At 45.5% G+C, this 17,458-nt stretch overlaps 1 protein-coding gene across 9 annotated transcripts in view; it reads left to right on the forward strand.

Annotated features, from left to right (window-relative positions):
• The window catches only part of SFSWAP (splicing factor SWAP), a 91,136-nt gene that overhangs the window by 49,519 nt on the left and 24,159 nt on the right, over positions 1 to 17,458 (forward strand). For 7 of the 9 annotated variants that reach the window (XM_024256930.3, XM_009248410.4, XM_054527765.2 and 4 more), the window contains exons 12-13: positions 4,663 to 4,893; positions 6,327 to 6,517. In XM_024256930.3, coding sequence (XP_024112698.2) covers positions 4,663 to 4,893; positions 6,327 to 6,517 — 422 coding nt within the window. The remainder of the gene's footprint in view (positions 1 to 4,662; positions 4,894 to 6,326; positions 6,518 to 17,458) is intronic. The other 2 variants (XM_024256931.3, XM_054527767.2) reach the window with 1 other exon arrangement.

Consider the following 17,458-nt stretch of genomic DNA (forward strand, 5'->3'; position numbering starts at 1 on the left):
ATGTCAAAATATTAAACTGAATTCAGCTATGTATGAAAATAGTAATAGATTATGAGCAAGTACGATTGTTCCAGGAATCCCAGTATGTCACAAAATGAGAAGATCTTCTAGTATAGTTTATCATATTAACAGATGAGTGGCTTTCTCAGATGCCGAGAAAGCAGCAACATTCTCTCAAATGTTTATGATGAAACTTTAGTATAACAGTAATTGATATTGGAAAAACAGGCTCTCCATTTTGAAAAATAATAAGACATCACATATTTGACAACCATAATTCCATATAAATCCAGTATTTAAATGTAAAACATAAAACTAGAAAAGTAGGAAAATATAAAGGTAATTTTCCTTTTAAAATAATCTTGGAGCTGGAAAGAAGTGTCTAAGAACTGAAGCTGTAAATCATAGGGAAAGATTAGTAGGTCTGATGGGGGCATGGCCTGAATAAAGTTAAAAGACAAATACAGAAATGGCAGTAACTGCTAATACATAAAAATAAAGGTTAACATCCTCAGTATAGAAAGAGCTTTTATAAATCAATATGAAAAGACAGTCACTGACCTAGAGAAATAGACAAAGGACATGAAAAGATGGTTCCAAAAAGAAGAAAAATCAATGGCTAGTAAATATATTTTTTCGATGTATCCTCATTAACAAGTTTTTATTTTTTGCCTCAAATTGATAAAGTTTTAAAAAAGTAACAATGATAGAGAGGCTGTGGGCAGTGGGAATACTGTTTTTGAGTGTAAGTTGATAGAACCCAGTCATATGGACTGAGTTTTAAATGAAAATGACCTTCTATTCCTAGAAACATGTTTTACCAAGATGTCTATATATACATGGATGTTCGTTGTAGGGCATGTTTGTTTTTTAAAAAAAAAAAAACAAACTTGGAAACAGTTATGGGAAATTGTGAATTGGCATGTCCATATTGCTGTCTGTTTAAGTGGTCTGTGTTGACACAGAAACCTGTCTACACAGTAAAGAAAGGAGTTGCTGGGGCCAGATGCGGTGGCTCACGCTTGTAATCCCAGCACTTTGGGAGGCCGAGGCGGGCAGATCACGAAGTCAGGATTTCGAGACCAGCCTGGTCAACATGGCAAAACCCCGTCTCTACTAAAAATACAAAAATCAGCCAGGTGTGATGGCGGGCACCTGTAATCCCAGCTAATCAGGAGGCTGAGGCAGGAGAATCGCTTGAAACTGGAAGGTGGAGGTTGCAGTGAGCCTAGATTGCGCCACTGCACTCCAGCCTGAGCGAAACAGCGAAACTCCGTCTCAAAGTGAAAATAGCAGGTTATGAAACAAGGAGCTGTGCCCCCATTTTACACACATGTGCCATAGTACACTTCTGCCTGGGAATCCACTGATTATGTTCAGATGATTTTTTTCCATATTGGAATTGCAGTTGATCTATTTGCTCATATGTTTTCAAAATCTCCCACAGAGAATGTATATTACTTTTGAAGTTGGAAGTTAGCAATAAGAGTTGTTAGCTAAAAAACAGAAACCTATTTGCTATGGAAGATGGCGGGTTCACTCAGGGGTGCCCGATGCCATGTCAGCCGTGCATCTGTCCCCGCATGGTCCCGTCCTCCACCGCCTAGGAGATAGTGGACCGTCAGTGCCTGAATGCAAATCATAGTGAGTGGTGTGCAGGAAAGAGGTTGGGCATAGCTTGTCTGAGGAGGCATCGTGGGGGCCGATCCTTGAAGAGTGTGAAAGGGACAGGACAAGAGCAGGCAGCTCTCAGGCAGAGGTGAGGGGCAGTGCAAACATGGAGCAGTGGCCCCGATCACGCAGGGACGTGGCAGCCTTGGGAAGGAACTGGGTTTATTCTGAATGCAGCGTGAGACCACTCACTGAAGCTGTAGGACATGCTTTCCATGTGCTGTGACGTGATCTGCAAGGAAGATTCTAGGCAGAAGCAACAATTTTGTGATTGAAAAATTCCACATAAAGAAATAATTCCTGATTCCCTGCACTGACCTGAGGTACCTTGAGAAACTTACTTAATCTTTTCAGCCTCGGTTTTCCCATGTGTGAAATGGGAAGCCTCTCAGTGTCTGTCGTGTGGAGCTGTGAAGGCTGAGTAAGGGAGGCCTGTGGGCTGTGGGCCATAGGCCACTCTTACTGTGAGCAGCTGTGGTTTTGGCTTTGTGTTTGCTGTGCATAGATCCTAGCTTTAAAATGTCTACTTGAGAGGCTGGACAAGGTGGATCACCTGAGGTCAGGAGTTTGAGACCAGCCTGGCCAACATGGTGAAACCCATCTCTACTAAAAATACAAAAAATTAGCTGGGCATGTTGGCAAGCACCTGTAATCCCAGCTACTCAAGAGGCTGAGGCAGGAGAATTGCTTGAAGCTGGGAGGCAGAGGTTGCAGTGAGCTGAGATCGTGCCTTTGCACTTCAACCTGGGCGACAGAGCGAGACTCCGTCTCAAAAAAAAACAAAAAAAAAGTCAACTTGAGGCTGGGCACGGTGGCTCATGCTTGTCATCCCAGCACTTCAGGAGGCTCAGGCAGGAGGATTGCTTGAGGCCAGGAAGTCAAGGCTGCAATAAGCTATGATTGCACCACTGCACTGCAGCCTGGGCAACACAGCGAAACCCTGTCTCAAAAAAAATAAAGAAAACAAAATGTGAAATGAAATAAGCATTGCTAGAAGGCGTTCTGGAAGCTTTCATCTTAATATTCTTATTTGTTGATTGCGTATTTTTCTAATTTGGGGAGATGGTTTGGAAATAATTGTTATTAAATCATTTTGTGATATATTTTAGTCTAGCCCCTTGTTTGTTTTGTTTTTTTATTTATTTTTTTTTTTTGAGACAGAATCTCACTCTGTCGCCCAGGCTGGAGTAGTGCAGTGACGTGATCTCAGCCCACTGTAACCTCTGCCTCCCGGGTTCAAGTGATTCTCCTGTCTCAGCCTCCCAAGTAGCTGGGATTACAGGCACCCGCCACCACACCCAGCTAATTTGTATATTTTTAGTAGAGACAGGGTTTCACCATGTTGGCCCTGCTGGTCTTGAACTCCTGATCTTGTGATCCACCCGCCTTGGTCTCCCAAAGTGCTGGGATTACAGGCATGAGCCACTGCACCCGGCCAATTTTTTTTTTCTTATGGAAAATCTCAAACATGTACGAAAACAGAATATCACATAATGACCACTCACGCCCCACACACGTGCTCATCATCTGGCTTCAGCTGCTGGCCCTGCTGCTTTTTATTTTGATGTTATAAAATACTGCTCTCCCGGTATCAGTGTCTTTGTGTGTGCCCTGTCCCCTGAGGCAGTCGTTGATGAAAAGTGGTTATATTTCAGAGGGTCTGGGCTATCACATGCTTAACTGTCTACTTCACATCACACACGGGTTTGGAGTCATAAAATGCTAAAGCAGGAGGACCTCCTCCAGGGACCAGCCAGGTAGCCCACCCTGTGCTGCAGAGGTGGCATCACAAACATAAGTTGCAGCCCTTCCAGAAGCTGCCTTGTTTACCCAGAACCCACTTCCCTCTCAGTCACCTGGTTTGCGGTGCACTTAGCATCCCCTTCATTGTGGGTGACTTGAATATTCTTCATAAATAACAACTGATGGTTTTTTAAAATACTGTATCTTATTGCAACCAGTTAGTCCTTGTCAAGAGCCATTTATCACAGCGTCTGTAAGAGAAAGGGACTCTGCTCATTGAGTGGTGGGGTGGGGAAGATGATTTTTTCTTCAGGGCCTCCATATTTCCCTTAAATTTAAGCCTTCTGGATATTCTAGGAGGAGGGATTGCTTCTAAATTTTTGTCACGCTGGGTTTGACATTTTCTTACAGGTGTTGAAAATGGTCTAACATAATGCCTGTCACAAAGTAGGTAAAAATGTTTGCTGAATAAAGGCATGGATTCTGTAATTTTTGCTTTGTAAGAAAAGGCTATTTTTTATCATGGGGAATTTTTGAAAGAGACCTGTTTATAGTGGAGTCACATCATATGCCTCCTGAAGCAAATTTAGATATATGCTGAGCCATGAACTTTTTTTTTTTTTTTTTTTTTAAAGAAAAATGAGGCCGGGCACAGTGGCTCACGTCTATAATCCCAGCACTTTGGGAGGCCGAGGCAGGCGGATCACGAGGTCAGGAGATCGAGACCATCCTGGCTAACATGGTGAAACCCCATCTCTACTAAAAATAGAAAAATTTAGCCAGGCATAGTGGCGGGCGCCTGTACTCCCAGCTGCTCAGGAGGCTGAGGCAGGAGAATTGCTTGAACCTAGGAAGCAGAGGTTGCAGTGAGCCGAGATCGTGCCACTGCACTCCAGCCTGGGCGACAGAGCGAGACTCCACCTCAAAAAGAAAAGAAAATGACAAGAATTGGCCATTTAAAATTGCAGGTGACTGCCCTGGCATCAGCAAGTGTGCCCTTGCCATGCAGTCCCCAGTCAGTGCGGTTCTCACAGCATGGTTCAGGGGCTCCCCGCAGCCTCACGCCGTGCAGTGCACATCTGCACAGGTCTGTTCTGACGGCACGGCGTCCCCCACCGTAGACCCTGCATATGATGTGGCTCCATGCTAGTCATCCCCTTCCCAGCAGCCGATGCTCAGGTGGGTAGCAGGGCCTGCAAAGATTTCCACTCTGTAACATGTATCATAATTCTCACCTTTCCTCAATAGCTTCCTTTGCTCCAATAAGCTTTGCAATCAAGGCCAAAGAAAATGATCTGCTTCCCCTGGAAAAAAATCGTGTTAAGCTAGATGATGACAGTGATGATGATGAAGAAAGCAAAGAAGGCCAAGAAAGTTCTAGTAGTGCTGCAAACACTAACCCAGCAGTTGCCCCACCCTGTGTAGTTGTTGAGGAGAAGAAGCCTCAACTTACCCAGGAGGAGCTAGAAGCAAAGCAAGGTTTGTTGATAGCTTTTAAACTTCTTGAAAGAAAGGAAATACCTAAATATAAGATTTATCTGCTAAGCCAAAAGATCTCGAGGCTGCGAACTAGAATCTGAAGCCTTTGGAAATCAGACCTATTTGGGAGTTGTGTAACATGGCTGAGGTTTTGAAACGTTCTTTTTTAGAGGAGTGAGCTCTGCTCTTCACTGAGCCTCAAATGCAGTGCCGTTGGCAGTTTGTTTTTGAAGAAACTGAGTTTCTTAGCCCTACTGCGCCACCGTGGAATGCATTAATGGAAGCTCACTTTGCGCTTGGCCGGCAGCCCCAGGGTAAAAGGCTCAGCCTGTCTTCCCAGCTCAGGAACCAAATTAGGAGATGCCCTCTTGTGAGGCTGCCTCCCCACAGAACCATTGGGCCCTTGAAGGTGGTGTGTACCCAGCTGGTTTTCGGGCTGCGGCTCGTCTTCATGGGCCGCAGCGTGGCCACCACACCCACCCCAACACTGCTAGCAGCATGGGGACAGCATATAGTCTTCCCATCCCGACTCCAGAATAAATTCTGTTCTGCATTAAAGCATCAAATAATGGTTGCTGCATTGTGGTGGTGATCTATTCTAACTGATTTTCTTAAATTGCTTTTCCTGTATACACACATTCAGATCAAGCAACATTTAAAAGAGGCCAATTTTCAGGCCAGGCGCAGTGGCTCACACCTGTAATCCCAGCGCTTTGGGAGGCTGAGGTGGGTGGATCACCTGAGGCCAGGAGTTCGAGACCAGCCTGGCCAACATGGTGAGACCCCGTCTCTCCTGAAAAAACAAAATTAGCCGGGCATGGTGGCACACGCCTGTAATCCCAGCTACTTGGGAGGCTGAGGCAGGAGAATTGCTTGAACCCAGGAGGCAGAGGTTGCAATGAGCCGAGATCACGCCATTGCACTCCAGCCTGGGCAACAAGAGCAAAACTCCGTCTCAAAAAAAAAAAAAAAAAAGAAGGCCATTTTTCGACCACAATCCACCATCAAGAACTTCCATTGTGCTGTGGTGTTCTCCCTAAGCAAACTTGTACTCATGCCTGTACATCTGAATCTGTCCTTCCTGTGTGTAAACTAACCAACTGTCGGATCATTTGGAATAAAACACTTCTCATAGAGTGTTCATTGCCTGGTGTGAATATTTTGGATATATGCTGAGAGCCATTCTGAGGTTTTCATTATTCCAGCTTTCGTTAGTATAGAGTCTCATCAACCTTCTAACTCTGAAAGTAAAATGTCCAAAAAAGGGCACATTATAAACTACTTCTCTCAAAATTTGATTTGTCCAATGTATGTACCTATTCAGAAACTTTAACTAACTGCATCGTATGACACTTTTGCAACCTGTGAAAATTAAGATCAGATAAAATACTGTTTGCTCTAAACTTCTCTTTTTTCTTTGTTTATTCCTTAAGCAAAGCAAAAGCTGGAAGATCGCCTCGCAGCTGCTGCCCGGGAAAAGCTGGCCCAGGCGTCTAAGGAATCAAAAGAGAAACAGCTTCAAGCAGAACGTAAAAGGAAAGCGGCGTTATTTTTACAGACCCTCAAAAATCCTCTGCCGGAAGCAGAAGCTGGGAAAATTGAGGAGAGTCCTTTCAATGTCGAGGTATAGTAAAATCCCACATTGGTATCTGCGGGGCTGCGTGGTACATAGAAGCAGGGAGGATGTGTCTCCCTCCAGCTGCCCTAGTCTCTGGCCTGAGTGAGGGATATGAGCTCCCAGCCCTTCCTTTTACTTTATAGCTGTGAATCTAAGAATTGACAACAGTTTCCCCCGTAAGTGCACATTCACATCAACAGCAAATACTGCCTGCGATTTCAGGGGAGCCTCTGCTTCACGGCTGCCCTTATGGGGCTGGCAGGAGGGCTTGGGGAGTGCCTCCCATGGGTCCTGCTGGGGAAATGTGATGGACACACTTCACTGGAGCCCCGCCTCCGCAGCAGCACCAGTATTGCACTCACACGTAGGGCAGAAATCCTTTTGCCACGGTCTGTATCAATGTCAGCACTTTAATTAAAGAGAAAAAGGAAGAGGGAGTTAAGAGAACAGACTCCGGGAGTACATGGCTCCTTCCTCAGTGGTGTGAGCAGGAATATGACCTTTCATGGGGGTCATCACGTGGCTGCCTTACAAGTCTCCTTGCCAAGGGGGGGTGCTCAGAACAGTGCCTCAGACCAGAGGCCTTCAGTAGACACTGGCTCCTGTGCCAAGGGGATTGCTCACGTGGGTGTCCGAGACCAGAGACCTTCAGGAAACACTGATGCCTTCAGCAGCAGCAGTACAGCAATTAATCATATTCAGCAAAAACTCTGCTTTTTTTTTTTTGTCACATCAATTTAGAATCTTTTAAGTTTAATTTTAGATTCTTTATAGTAGTTCTGTCTCTGAATTTTATTTTGTATTTTAACTACAAGAATATCCAGAAATTCTTTGGGGAGTTTAGGAGCATTTTGGAGACATAACTCTTTTAAAGTAAGAAAAATAATAGAGTAGGACACATCCTTTGAGGATTAAAGGAGGATTGTCTTTGTATCAATAAACTGTGACAAAACTGGGCATTTTAGTAGCTAGTCCTATAATTGTAGGTGAATTAAAAGCTGACTTAACATTTGAACTATAATATTAGAATGGGTTTACATCTACAATTAGACAATAGCTAAAAAGTTGTGGTTTTATGTTATTTCAAGAGCACTTAAAAATCATTTTATAAAATCTTTCTCAACCTAATCTCTCTCTTTAAAAAAATGAATGAACACAGGAACAGAAAATCAGACACCACACGTTCTCACTTATAAGTGGGAGCTAAACATTGATTGCACATGGACACAGAGAAGAGAACAGCAGACTCGAGGGCTTCATTGAGGGTGGAGGGAGGGAGGAGGGTTAAGATCAAAAACCTCCCTATTAGCTACTGTGCTCACCACCTGGGTGATGAAATAAATAGAAGTTGGAAAGAATAAAAAAGGTAGTAACTCCGGGAATTTTACTTTTTGAAAAGTTTCAAACCTTCAAAAAATTGGAAAGAATGGTAAGATGCCCGCAGCGCCCCAGGCAATTGCATGCGCGTGCTCACTCATCTATATGTGCGCACATTGACCCACGTGTACTGGCCCTCTCTGCGAGTTGTTGCAGATGTGGTGACCGCTGTGCCCTGAATACTGCAGCTGCATTTCCCATGAAGGGCCTTCTCCTGGGAAACAGCGCTGCATGCAGATTGTCCACTGATGGTACATCACTTTCTCTGCAGGCCGCAGCCATATTGCTCCAAGTGGCGCCACATGTCTTTTGTAGCTCTCTTTTTTTCCCATAGTACAGAATGAGCCTTTCACTTTAATTATATTGACATTTCTAAGAGTCCAGGGCCATTATTCAAAACTGATTTTCTGCTTGAAGTCACTTCACTTATTTTTCTGTGGAAAACAGCATTCTAAGCTCAGACTTTTCAAATGATGCTGAAGGCTGAATCAGCTTTCTTGTTTTGGGAGTCAGTCTGAAATCCAGTCTGAAATCCTCTCACATCTGGCAGGAGGCCTCAGAAATAATAACTGATGAGCAAGGAGGGGAGAATTAGATAAGAAGAGCAGAGAAGATGAGTTTGTGTGAGACCCTGTGGAGTCCCCAAGTGCCACAGGGTGGGCTCCTACCCTGATTCCTGAGTGCTCCGGCCACCCGCTGTAGCCTCAGCTCCACAGATCGGTGGTGCCCAGTCCTCTGAGCCATTTGACATGCCAGTCCCAGAAACGAACATTTTCAGGCAAGGTGGGAACCCCCAGCAGCCCCCCGGGACGCTATCTCACAGCCTTTCCACAGCTCTTCAGAGTCGGGGCTGCCTCCTGGCTCCTCACTTCAGCCAGTTACGGCCGAAGGATCTATGGTCATTCCTTAGCTTTAATAGGATTTCTTGGCTGGACGTGGTGGCTCATACCTGTAATCCGAACACTTTGGGAGGCCAAGGCGGGTGGATCACTTGAGGCCAGGAGTTCAAGATCAGTCTGGTCAACATGGTGAAACCTTGTCTCTACTAAAAATACAAAAAATTAGCTGAGCGTGGTGGAGCATGCCTGTAATCCCAGCTACTCGGGAGGCTGAGGCAGGAGAATCTCTTGAACCTGGCAGGCAGAGGTTGCAGTGAGCCAAGACTGCGACACTGTACTCCAGCCTGGGCGACAGAGCGAGACTCCATCTCAAAAAAAAAGGATATTCTGCAGCAATAAGGGGATGAAATACACAACAGCAAAAATGATCATGAGGACGCTTGTAGCCACACAGAAAATGCTTCTGATGTAATAAGCAGGAGAAGCACAGTATAAAATATATCCACTTCTGTGGTTACAGCCATGAAAATATGCATGTAGCAAGGAGGGAAGGGAATTTAAGAAAGTAAGGGACCTGTTACAGTGGCGTATGGGTTATCATGTTTTGATATCATTTGTGCAGCGGGTAAAGGGGTTGATTGAAAGACATTTACAAGAATACTTTAACCAGTTATATTACATGACTGTACGTGTATGTCGTAATAAAATTCCAGTGAAACTCAGTCACAAGAATAATTTATCACTAGCCCAGTTTTTCCTAATCTGCTGTAGTTCCGCATCACAGCAACCAGAATTATTTCCTTATAAACACAAGATATGTTACAGCTTAGGCCTTCGTCCTATTTATTTATTTTATTTTATTTATTTATTTATTTGTTTGTTTTTTGAGACAGAGTCTTGCTCTGTCGCCCAGTCTGGGGTGCAGTAGCGCAGTCTTGGCTCACTGCAACCTCCGCCTCCTGGGTTCACGCCACTCTCCTGCCTCAGCCTCCCGAGTAGCTGGGACTACAGGCTCCCGCCACCACACCCGGCTAATTTTTTTGTATTTTTAGTAGAGACGGGGTTTCATCATGTTAGCCAAGATGGTCTCAATCTGTCCTGTTTATTTTTATACGTACCCTCTCACCTCTCCTGTTTGCAAGCATTGGTTTTTGAATCTGTAGAACACAGAAATGAGTGTTTAAATCACTAGGATGCTCTCCCTGGATATATGTGTGTGTGTATATGCAGATTACAGCTACCAAGCCATTTCAACAAAAATGTAATGGTTGTAGCAGATGATGATAAATGTCTTTAATTGCTTCTGAAACAAAAATACTTGTAATTAAATTGGCAATTGCCATAAATAAAATTCAAACTTGAAAATATTTTTAGCCTAAAACAACTTCTGGGACAGGTTACCCTTGACTTTACTAAGTATTCTAGCATCTACTTTACTTGCTGATGTTGAGACATTTGACCCAGCTATGTAGTTGTAAAATTCTCGGAGTCCAGGAGGACTTGAGACAAGACCACGTTTGGCCACCGCACGCCCTGGGTGAGGAAGCCTGCGTGGCTGAGTGTGCGCCGGCACCAGGAGGCTCATGGCACCCACAGGTCTGTTGGGGCCGTGGCTAGCTCGGGCTGGCTCTGCAGGGTGGCATGAGGACACTCCCTTATACAAGGCCTGGCATAACATGGCAGGAATTTTGCTGTCACCTTAAAGTTAACTGAAAACAGCCACAGTGCAGCTTATGTGCCTGAAGGACAGTCACTTCTCTGTCTTTGCTTTTTATAAAACTGATGTATACATGTGATTTTTAAAGTTCAAATGCTAGAGAAAGGTATAAAGCAAAGAGGAAAGGTCCTTTCTTTCTTGTGTATTTTTTTTAATTCCTGTGGAAATGGCACTTTTAAAAATTCCTCTCAATTCTCTCCCTTCTGTAGAGTTTGAGTTTTTAACATAAAGGTTACCATTTTACCTTTTTTAACTGTGCAGTTTATGCTGGCATTAAGTATATTCACACTGTGCAACAATTACCACCCAACCATTCCCAGAATGTCCATCTTCTAAAACCAAAACTCTGTAGCCATTAAATAGTCACTCTCCGCTCTCCCCTCCCCCAGCCCTGGCACCCGCCTGCTTGCAGCCTCTGTGAACGGGACTCCTGGGGACCGCATGTGAGTGGGATCCTGCGGTGTCTGTGCTTCTGTGCCTGGCTGACTTCACCTAGCGTGGTGTCCTCTGGGTCCAGCCATGCGGCAGCCGCATTGGACCCCCTTCCTTCCTTTTTACAGTTGGATGATGCTCGGTCGTGTGCATCTACCCCGTTTGTTTCCGAACACTTTGGAAGGCCAAGTGAACCCTTGAGGGGAAAAACTCAATTCGATTCATGTATGTAGAGACGTAAAACCTCACAGGGGATCATACCCTACGTATTTTTCTGACATCTTTTTTCACTTACAGTAGAGATCCTTCTGTTATTAATGCTTACAGTAGTGTTTGGTGTGTTACAGGCACTCGGTAGGTATTTATTGACCGAATGACTCTAAGTAGTTTACCTGTAAATCACCCCCTCTGTGTGTGCCCCTCCCCTGCTGTGGGAAATGTGAGCTGTGGGTCTGTCTTTGTGAACAATGCCGCTTTCACCCAATCTGTGTCCTGTGTCTTGTGTACTCCAGTGAGTGCACCCACGGGGGAAATCCTCACCATGGAATTCCTTTTTTAATTTGAGATACTGCTCAGTTGACCTCTGAAGAGATCGTAGCAGTTTTATGTGCCCCCGTAGGGTGTGAGGACTATTTCTTTATGCCCCTGTCGGCATTGGTTACCATCAGCCTTTCAGTGGGAAAGCAGCATCTGCTTTAACTTCCGTATTTAATGGTAAGTAATACTGAGTCACTTTACTAATGTCTCTTTTTTTTTTTTTTTTTTTTTTTTTTTGAGGCGGAGTCTCGCTCTGTCTCCAGGCTGGAGTGCACTGGCGCTATCTCGGCTCAGTCGGCTCACTGCAACCTCTGCCTCCCAGGTTCAAGTGATTCTCCTGCCTCAGCCTCCCAAGTAGCTGGGACTATAGGTGGGCGCCACCACGCCCAGCTAAGTTTTGTATTTTTAGTAGAGACAGGGTTTCACCATGTTGGCCAGGATGGTCTCAATCTCTTGACCTTGTGATCCCCCCGCCTCAGCCTCTCAAAGTGCTGGGATTACAAGCCTGAGCCACCGCGCCCGGCCACTTTGCTAATGCATATGAGACTGGACAGTTCCCTTGACCCTTCTCAGGGCTGGCACAGGGCGTGGCTCATTTCCTCGCCGCCACTCAGTCCCTTACGGGAGGGACCACACGAACGGACAGGTGCAGGAACCAGAGCAAAGGAACGCTCCTCTAGCGGGAGCAGGCTCTGCGCTGGCCTCACGGCAGCCTCCAAGCATATTACAATGCTCTTTTAGCTCTGCCGTCCGGGAGCGGGTGTCTGTGACCCCTGGAGCTCCAGAAAGCCTGTGTTACAATCAATGTTGAGTGTTAATCAGCTCAGTGGAGTGTCAGGGTGACAGCCTTTACACCCTGCCCTCTTGGTACCTGAGTTGTTGTCCGGCGTCCAGCAAGACTCAGGTCACACGAACATATTAAAGAGTGGTGAATGTGGAGGACTTTATCGAGCTGTGGAAGTGGCTCTCAGCAGAAAGGGAAGCTGAAAAGGGGGTACAGCAGGAAGATAATTTTCCCCTGGAGTCTGGCCATCCCTCAGCCAAACTCCTCTCCAACATCCAGCTGCTTCCTCTCCTCTCTTCGCTCGGATGCTGTCTCTTCTGCATGCGTCCCCTGAGTCTGGAGTCTGGGGTTCTTATGGGCACAGGATAGGGGGCAGAGCAGGCCAAAAGGCAACATTCAGGTGGGAAAACAGGGATAGTTATCACTTTGGGCCACGGGTCCAGGCTTGAGTGTGAAGCCCTCACCAGTATTTCCCTGCCTCCTGCCCGTATCACATACATTCTCTCTTCATTCCTAGTGTGTGTTCTTAATCCAGGATGAAGAGAAAGCAGAAGTCTTCATTGAACCCCTTTTTTTATGCAGTCATTTACATAGTAGCAACAGACTGCAGGATGATTTCTTAGGTTCCACAGATTTTTTTCTTTTTCTTTTTTGAGAGAGTCTCACTCTGTCGCCCGAGCTGGAATGCAGTGGTACCATCACAGCTCACTGCAGCCTTCCGTCCCGGCCTGAAGCGGTCCTCCTACTTCAGCCTCCAAAGTAGCTAGCACTTACATGCACTTGCCACCATGCCCAGCTAAATTTTTTTGTATTTTTGGTAGAGATGGGATTTTGCTATATTGCCCAGACTGGTCTTGAACTCCTGGCCTCAAGCAGTTCTCCCGCCTTGGCCTCTCAACATGCTAGGATGACAGGCATGAGCCGCTGCACCCAGCCCACAAATGTTTTCAAGTTACTGATCCTGCCGAGTTTACGATTCCAGTAAGAGTTTGAAAAGGAAATAGGAACCGAAACCCGCCTGTGTTTGCTGAATCTCTGCTATGTGCTAGGTGCTGAGGTGCTTTGGGATATGCATTAGAAGCTTGCTTGTTAACCAGTGACCATGACTGCATTTGAGCTGTTGCTGTTCACACATGGGCATTTCCATCAGGACAGCACAGCCAGGAAGAGAGTGGCGGCTCCGGGACCTGGGGCTCAGGCGAGGCCTTGAGGAGCTTACCAGAATAGTGAGGGCCCACGAGGACCAAAGACCCACAAGTGGTAAAGGACAGGTGGCCCCATTCGAGAAGACGTGTTCTCAGGCAGAACCGGAATGACAATGGGAGGCCAGTTGTGGAGAGCCTGGGATGCCAGAATAAGTGAGCATGAGAGACCGACAGGATGAGAGCCACATTTCCACTGAGACAGTGTGGCTGCGGGGCAGGGGGCGCTGGAGCAGAGTGGGGGCAGGGGTGGGAGGATGCACCTGGGCAGGACGTGGTAGGGCAGTGGGGCTGGGTGAAGGGATGGAGAGCGACACTGCAGTGTTGGTTATCCATTTCATAGTTAATGTAGTGCCCTTCACAAATAAGATTTCTTTTATTTTCAAATACAATCAGATACAAAGTCGGTCTGCTTTTGAGCGATTTGTTTTGCCACGGTAGGAAGTAATAGTTGCTAGTTCATGTACTAATTTTGTTGCCAAATACTTCATTGTGATAAAGGGGGACTAATCAATGTTATTTTCCAGTGTTACAAAAGTGGCAGGCAGTAAGCTTTTAATGCTCTCATAAATGACCATTTTTCAGAAGTTATTTGCTTTGTCCCAGACTCTAGCTAAACCAATGTATGTCTGCCCCCTTATATTCAAACATGACTTCGGTTTTGATCATTTTTGCTGGAATATTAAAAATGCATCTCAAAGGCAGCTGTGGTTTCTGGAAAGCTGTGTTTGGCATCTGTCCTTGTGCACTTTTAGCACTTGAAGCTGAAAAAAGCAGTAATGTCAACATAATGAACCATCTTAATTCAGCCTGGCAGAGGTCACAGCAGCTCTAGTTTTCACCCTCATGGTGAAGGATGATCGTGTTGTTGGAATAAATAGACCTGGACTTGATTACAAGTGACATTTGAAAGTGTTGATTCAGATTGTCCCGTCACTTCAAAATGGAGCCCTAGTCTTTAACCACAGTGGTGAGATAAGTATTATTAATGACAGGCATTAGTTAGGATAAAGGCAAAAAAAAAAAGTTTGGAGGCTCAAATCATTAAGTTGGCAGTAGAAATATGAATAGAAACTCAGCTGGAGAGTTGATTCCTCGCACTCCTGTTTGTCTTGACTGTGCCTCAGATGGCGTCTCGCACCCATTTGGTTTTGTCTCTCACGACGTTTGTCAGGGACCATGTTTTTCCATCTCCCCTCTGTTTTAATTCAGCGCGTTATCAATCACACACCAAATTAGTGCAGTGATTTTGTGAGCGTGGAGAGAGTAAATGAGGAGAGTTCTTCACCAGAAAAAGACAGCAAAGACGTGTTTCTCTTCCTTCTCGTCACAGAACAAACTCCTTACTCGAGGGTGGAGTATGTATCTCGGCTCTCCTCTTCAGCTTTCTCTTTGTTTTCCTGGGGAAATCCCGGGCCTTGTTGAAAGGACCTGCAGCAGCTCTGACTTCCCCGAACACTCACAGGTACCCGTGCTGAGGTTCCCAATGGAGTCTTTCATCCCCGGGGCCGGCTTGCTTTCTGCGCAGCGTGTGCTCCTGATGTAGAGGCCGTGGATATTGGGGGGCCGGCTTGCTTTCTGCGCAGCATGTACTCCTGATGTAGAGGCCGTGGATATTGGGGGGCCGGCTTGCTTTCTGTGCAGTGTGTACTCCTGATGTAGAGGGCGTGGATATTGGGATTTTTTTAGTGCATCAGCTGATTTCTGTGGTGTCCACCCAGGGCTCGCCTCAGAGGATGTGCTCAGCTCACAAACCTGTGTTCTTTGCTCTTTGCAGAATGGAAGCCCTCTCCCTTTCGGTGTGTATGGGAGAGGTCATAGCTAGGATGTTGAGCCTCTGAAGTTGTAAAGCTTAGTACCTTTTTATTTGTTGTATTTTTAATTTAAAGGATCATTTAGCATTGCTTATGGGCAAATCCTGACTAATGCCAGAGTGGAGGTGTTCTTGGATATAGAGCTTGGTTTGTCATTGGACATTTGTGTGTTAGAATTATGTAAGCAATAAAATATTTTAGCTGGGCGTGGTGGTTCACGCCTGTAATCTCAGCACTTTGGGAGGCTGAGGCGTGCAGATCACTTGAGGCCAGGAGTTTGAGACCAGCCTGGCCAAAATAGCAAAATCCTTTCTCTACTAAAAAAAAAAAAAAAAAAAAATTAGCTGGGCATGATGGCACATGCCTGTAATCCCAGCTACTCAGGAGGCTGAGGCACAAGAATCACTTGAGGCCGGGAGGCGGAGGTTGCGGTGAGCTGAGATCACGCCACTGCACTCCACCCCGGCGGCAGAGCAAGACTCTGCCTCAAAACAAACAAACAAACAAACAAAAAATAATAATAATAATAAAATATTTAAAAGTTTGACCTGAAAAATATTGTTACACTTACAGAATTTTAAATGAGAAAGACCTTTTTGATAAGAACTGTCCCACAGTAAAATGGATTTTTTTGCCAAGATGTCCCTGGAGATAATTTAGGCAGAGACTTAAAGATGAACTTCATAGCGGCCATCAGATCCCGAAGAGGAATTCATCCCTGTCCTCCTGCCCGCAGCACACCCACAACCAGGGAGCGCATTAGAGAGCATGGTGTAAATGGAAACAGCAAGGAGGCTGAACAGAGGGCTGAGAAATCACAGTGCCATCATAAAGCAGCCAGCTCAAGTGGAATTCATCTTAAATTGGGGCCTGCCCCACCAGGGCTCTGCTGAATTGCTTTTGATCTCAAAGCCAAAGTAAGAAGCATAACCGTAGAAGAATCATTTCTACAGTGTTTTCCCGCAGCCAGTTGGCCATGCCACAGTGGACCTAAGGAGAGGAAAGAAGGGAGGGAAGCCCCCTTAGCACTTTGCCTTTCACACATGCCGTCCTGCGCACACTGCCACGGGCTGGGCTGGAGCTGTCTCCCCCGGGAGCAGCTGGGGGCAGCCTGGGAGACTGGGTCCCACCCCAGCACCTAACCTGAATTTCTTCGAGGCACAAAGGATAAATTGCAGATTTTTCACTGTGTCTAAAGGTGTGAAATGTTTAATGGCTATATTTTAAAATTCACTTAAAGTGAGGAGAGAGTGAGCTTTCTGGGTAAAGAGGGGCAGGCTGCAGGCCTGTGCTGTTGAAGGGTGCTGTCTCCTGATCTGGTTCCGATGCACTGTGGTGGAAATGTGTCAGGATGCATTGAAGATTCATATGCTCTTCTGTATGTATGTGACACTCAGATGGAGAGGTTTTAAAACATCAAAGGGGAACCTAGATCTTCTTTAAAAATTATTGTCAGAGTAGTGCAGATATTCATTTAAAAACCTAATATTGGAGGTTTGAGGAATCTCTCCTCTGGTAGTTAAAACTTTTTTTCCTTAAGACCTATTTTTTTTTTTATTATACTCTAAGTTTTAGGGTACATGTGCACAACGTGCAGGTTTGTTACATATGTATACATGTGCCATGTTGGTGTGCTGCTCCCATTAACTCATCATTTAACATTAGGTATATCTCCTAATGCTATCCCTCCCCCCTCCCCCACCCCACAACAGGCCCCAGTGTGTGATGTTCCCCTTCCTGTGTCCATGTGTTCTCATTGTTCAGTTCCCACCTATGAGTGAGAACAAGCACTGTTTGGTTTTTTGTCCTTGCGATAGTTTGCTGAGAATGATGGTTTCCAGCTTCATCCATGTCCCTACAAAGGACATGAACTCATCATTTTTTATGGCTGCATAGTATTCCATGGTGTATATGTGCCACATTTTCTTAATCCAGTCTATCATTGTTGGACATTTGGGTTGGTTCCAAGTCTTTGCTATTGTGAATAGTGCCACAATAAACATACATGTGCATGTGTCTTTATAGCAGCATGATTTATAATCCTTTGGGTATATACCTAGTAATGGGATGGCTGGGTCAAATGGTATTTCTAGTTCAAGATCCCTGAGGAATCGCCACACTGACTTCCACAATGGTTGAACTAAAAAGGAACGTATTTTTTTCCAGCATAGCATCTCTAATACTCTAATACTGTGCTCCTCTTGTTGGCTCCGGCCGTCCACAGCCTGGGGGCTGGGAAGGGAGT

Source organism: Pongo abelii, chromosome 10, assembly GCF_028885655.2.
Source record: "Pongo abelii isolate AG06213 chromosome 10, NHGRI_mPonAbe1-v2.0_pri, whole genome shotgun sequence".
NCBI lineage: Eukaryota > Metazoa > Chordata > Mammalia > Primates > Hominidae > Pongo > Pongo abelii.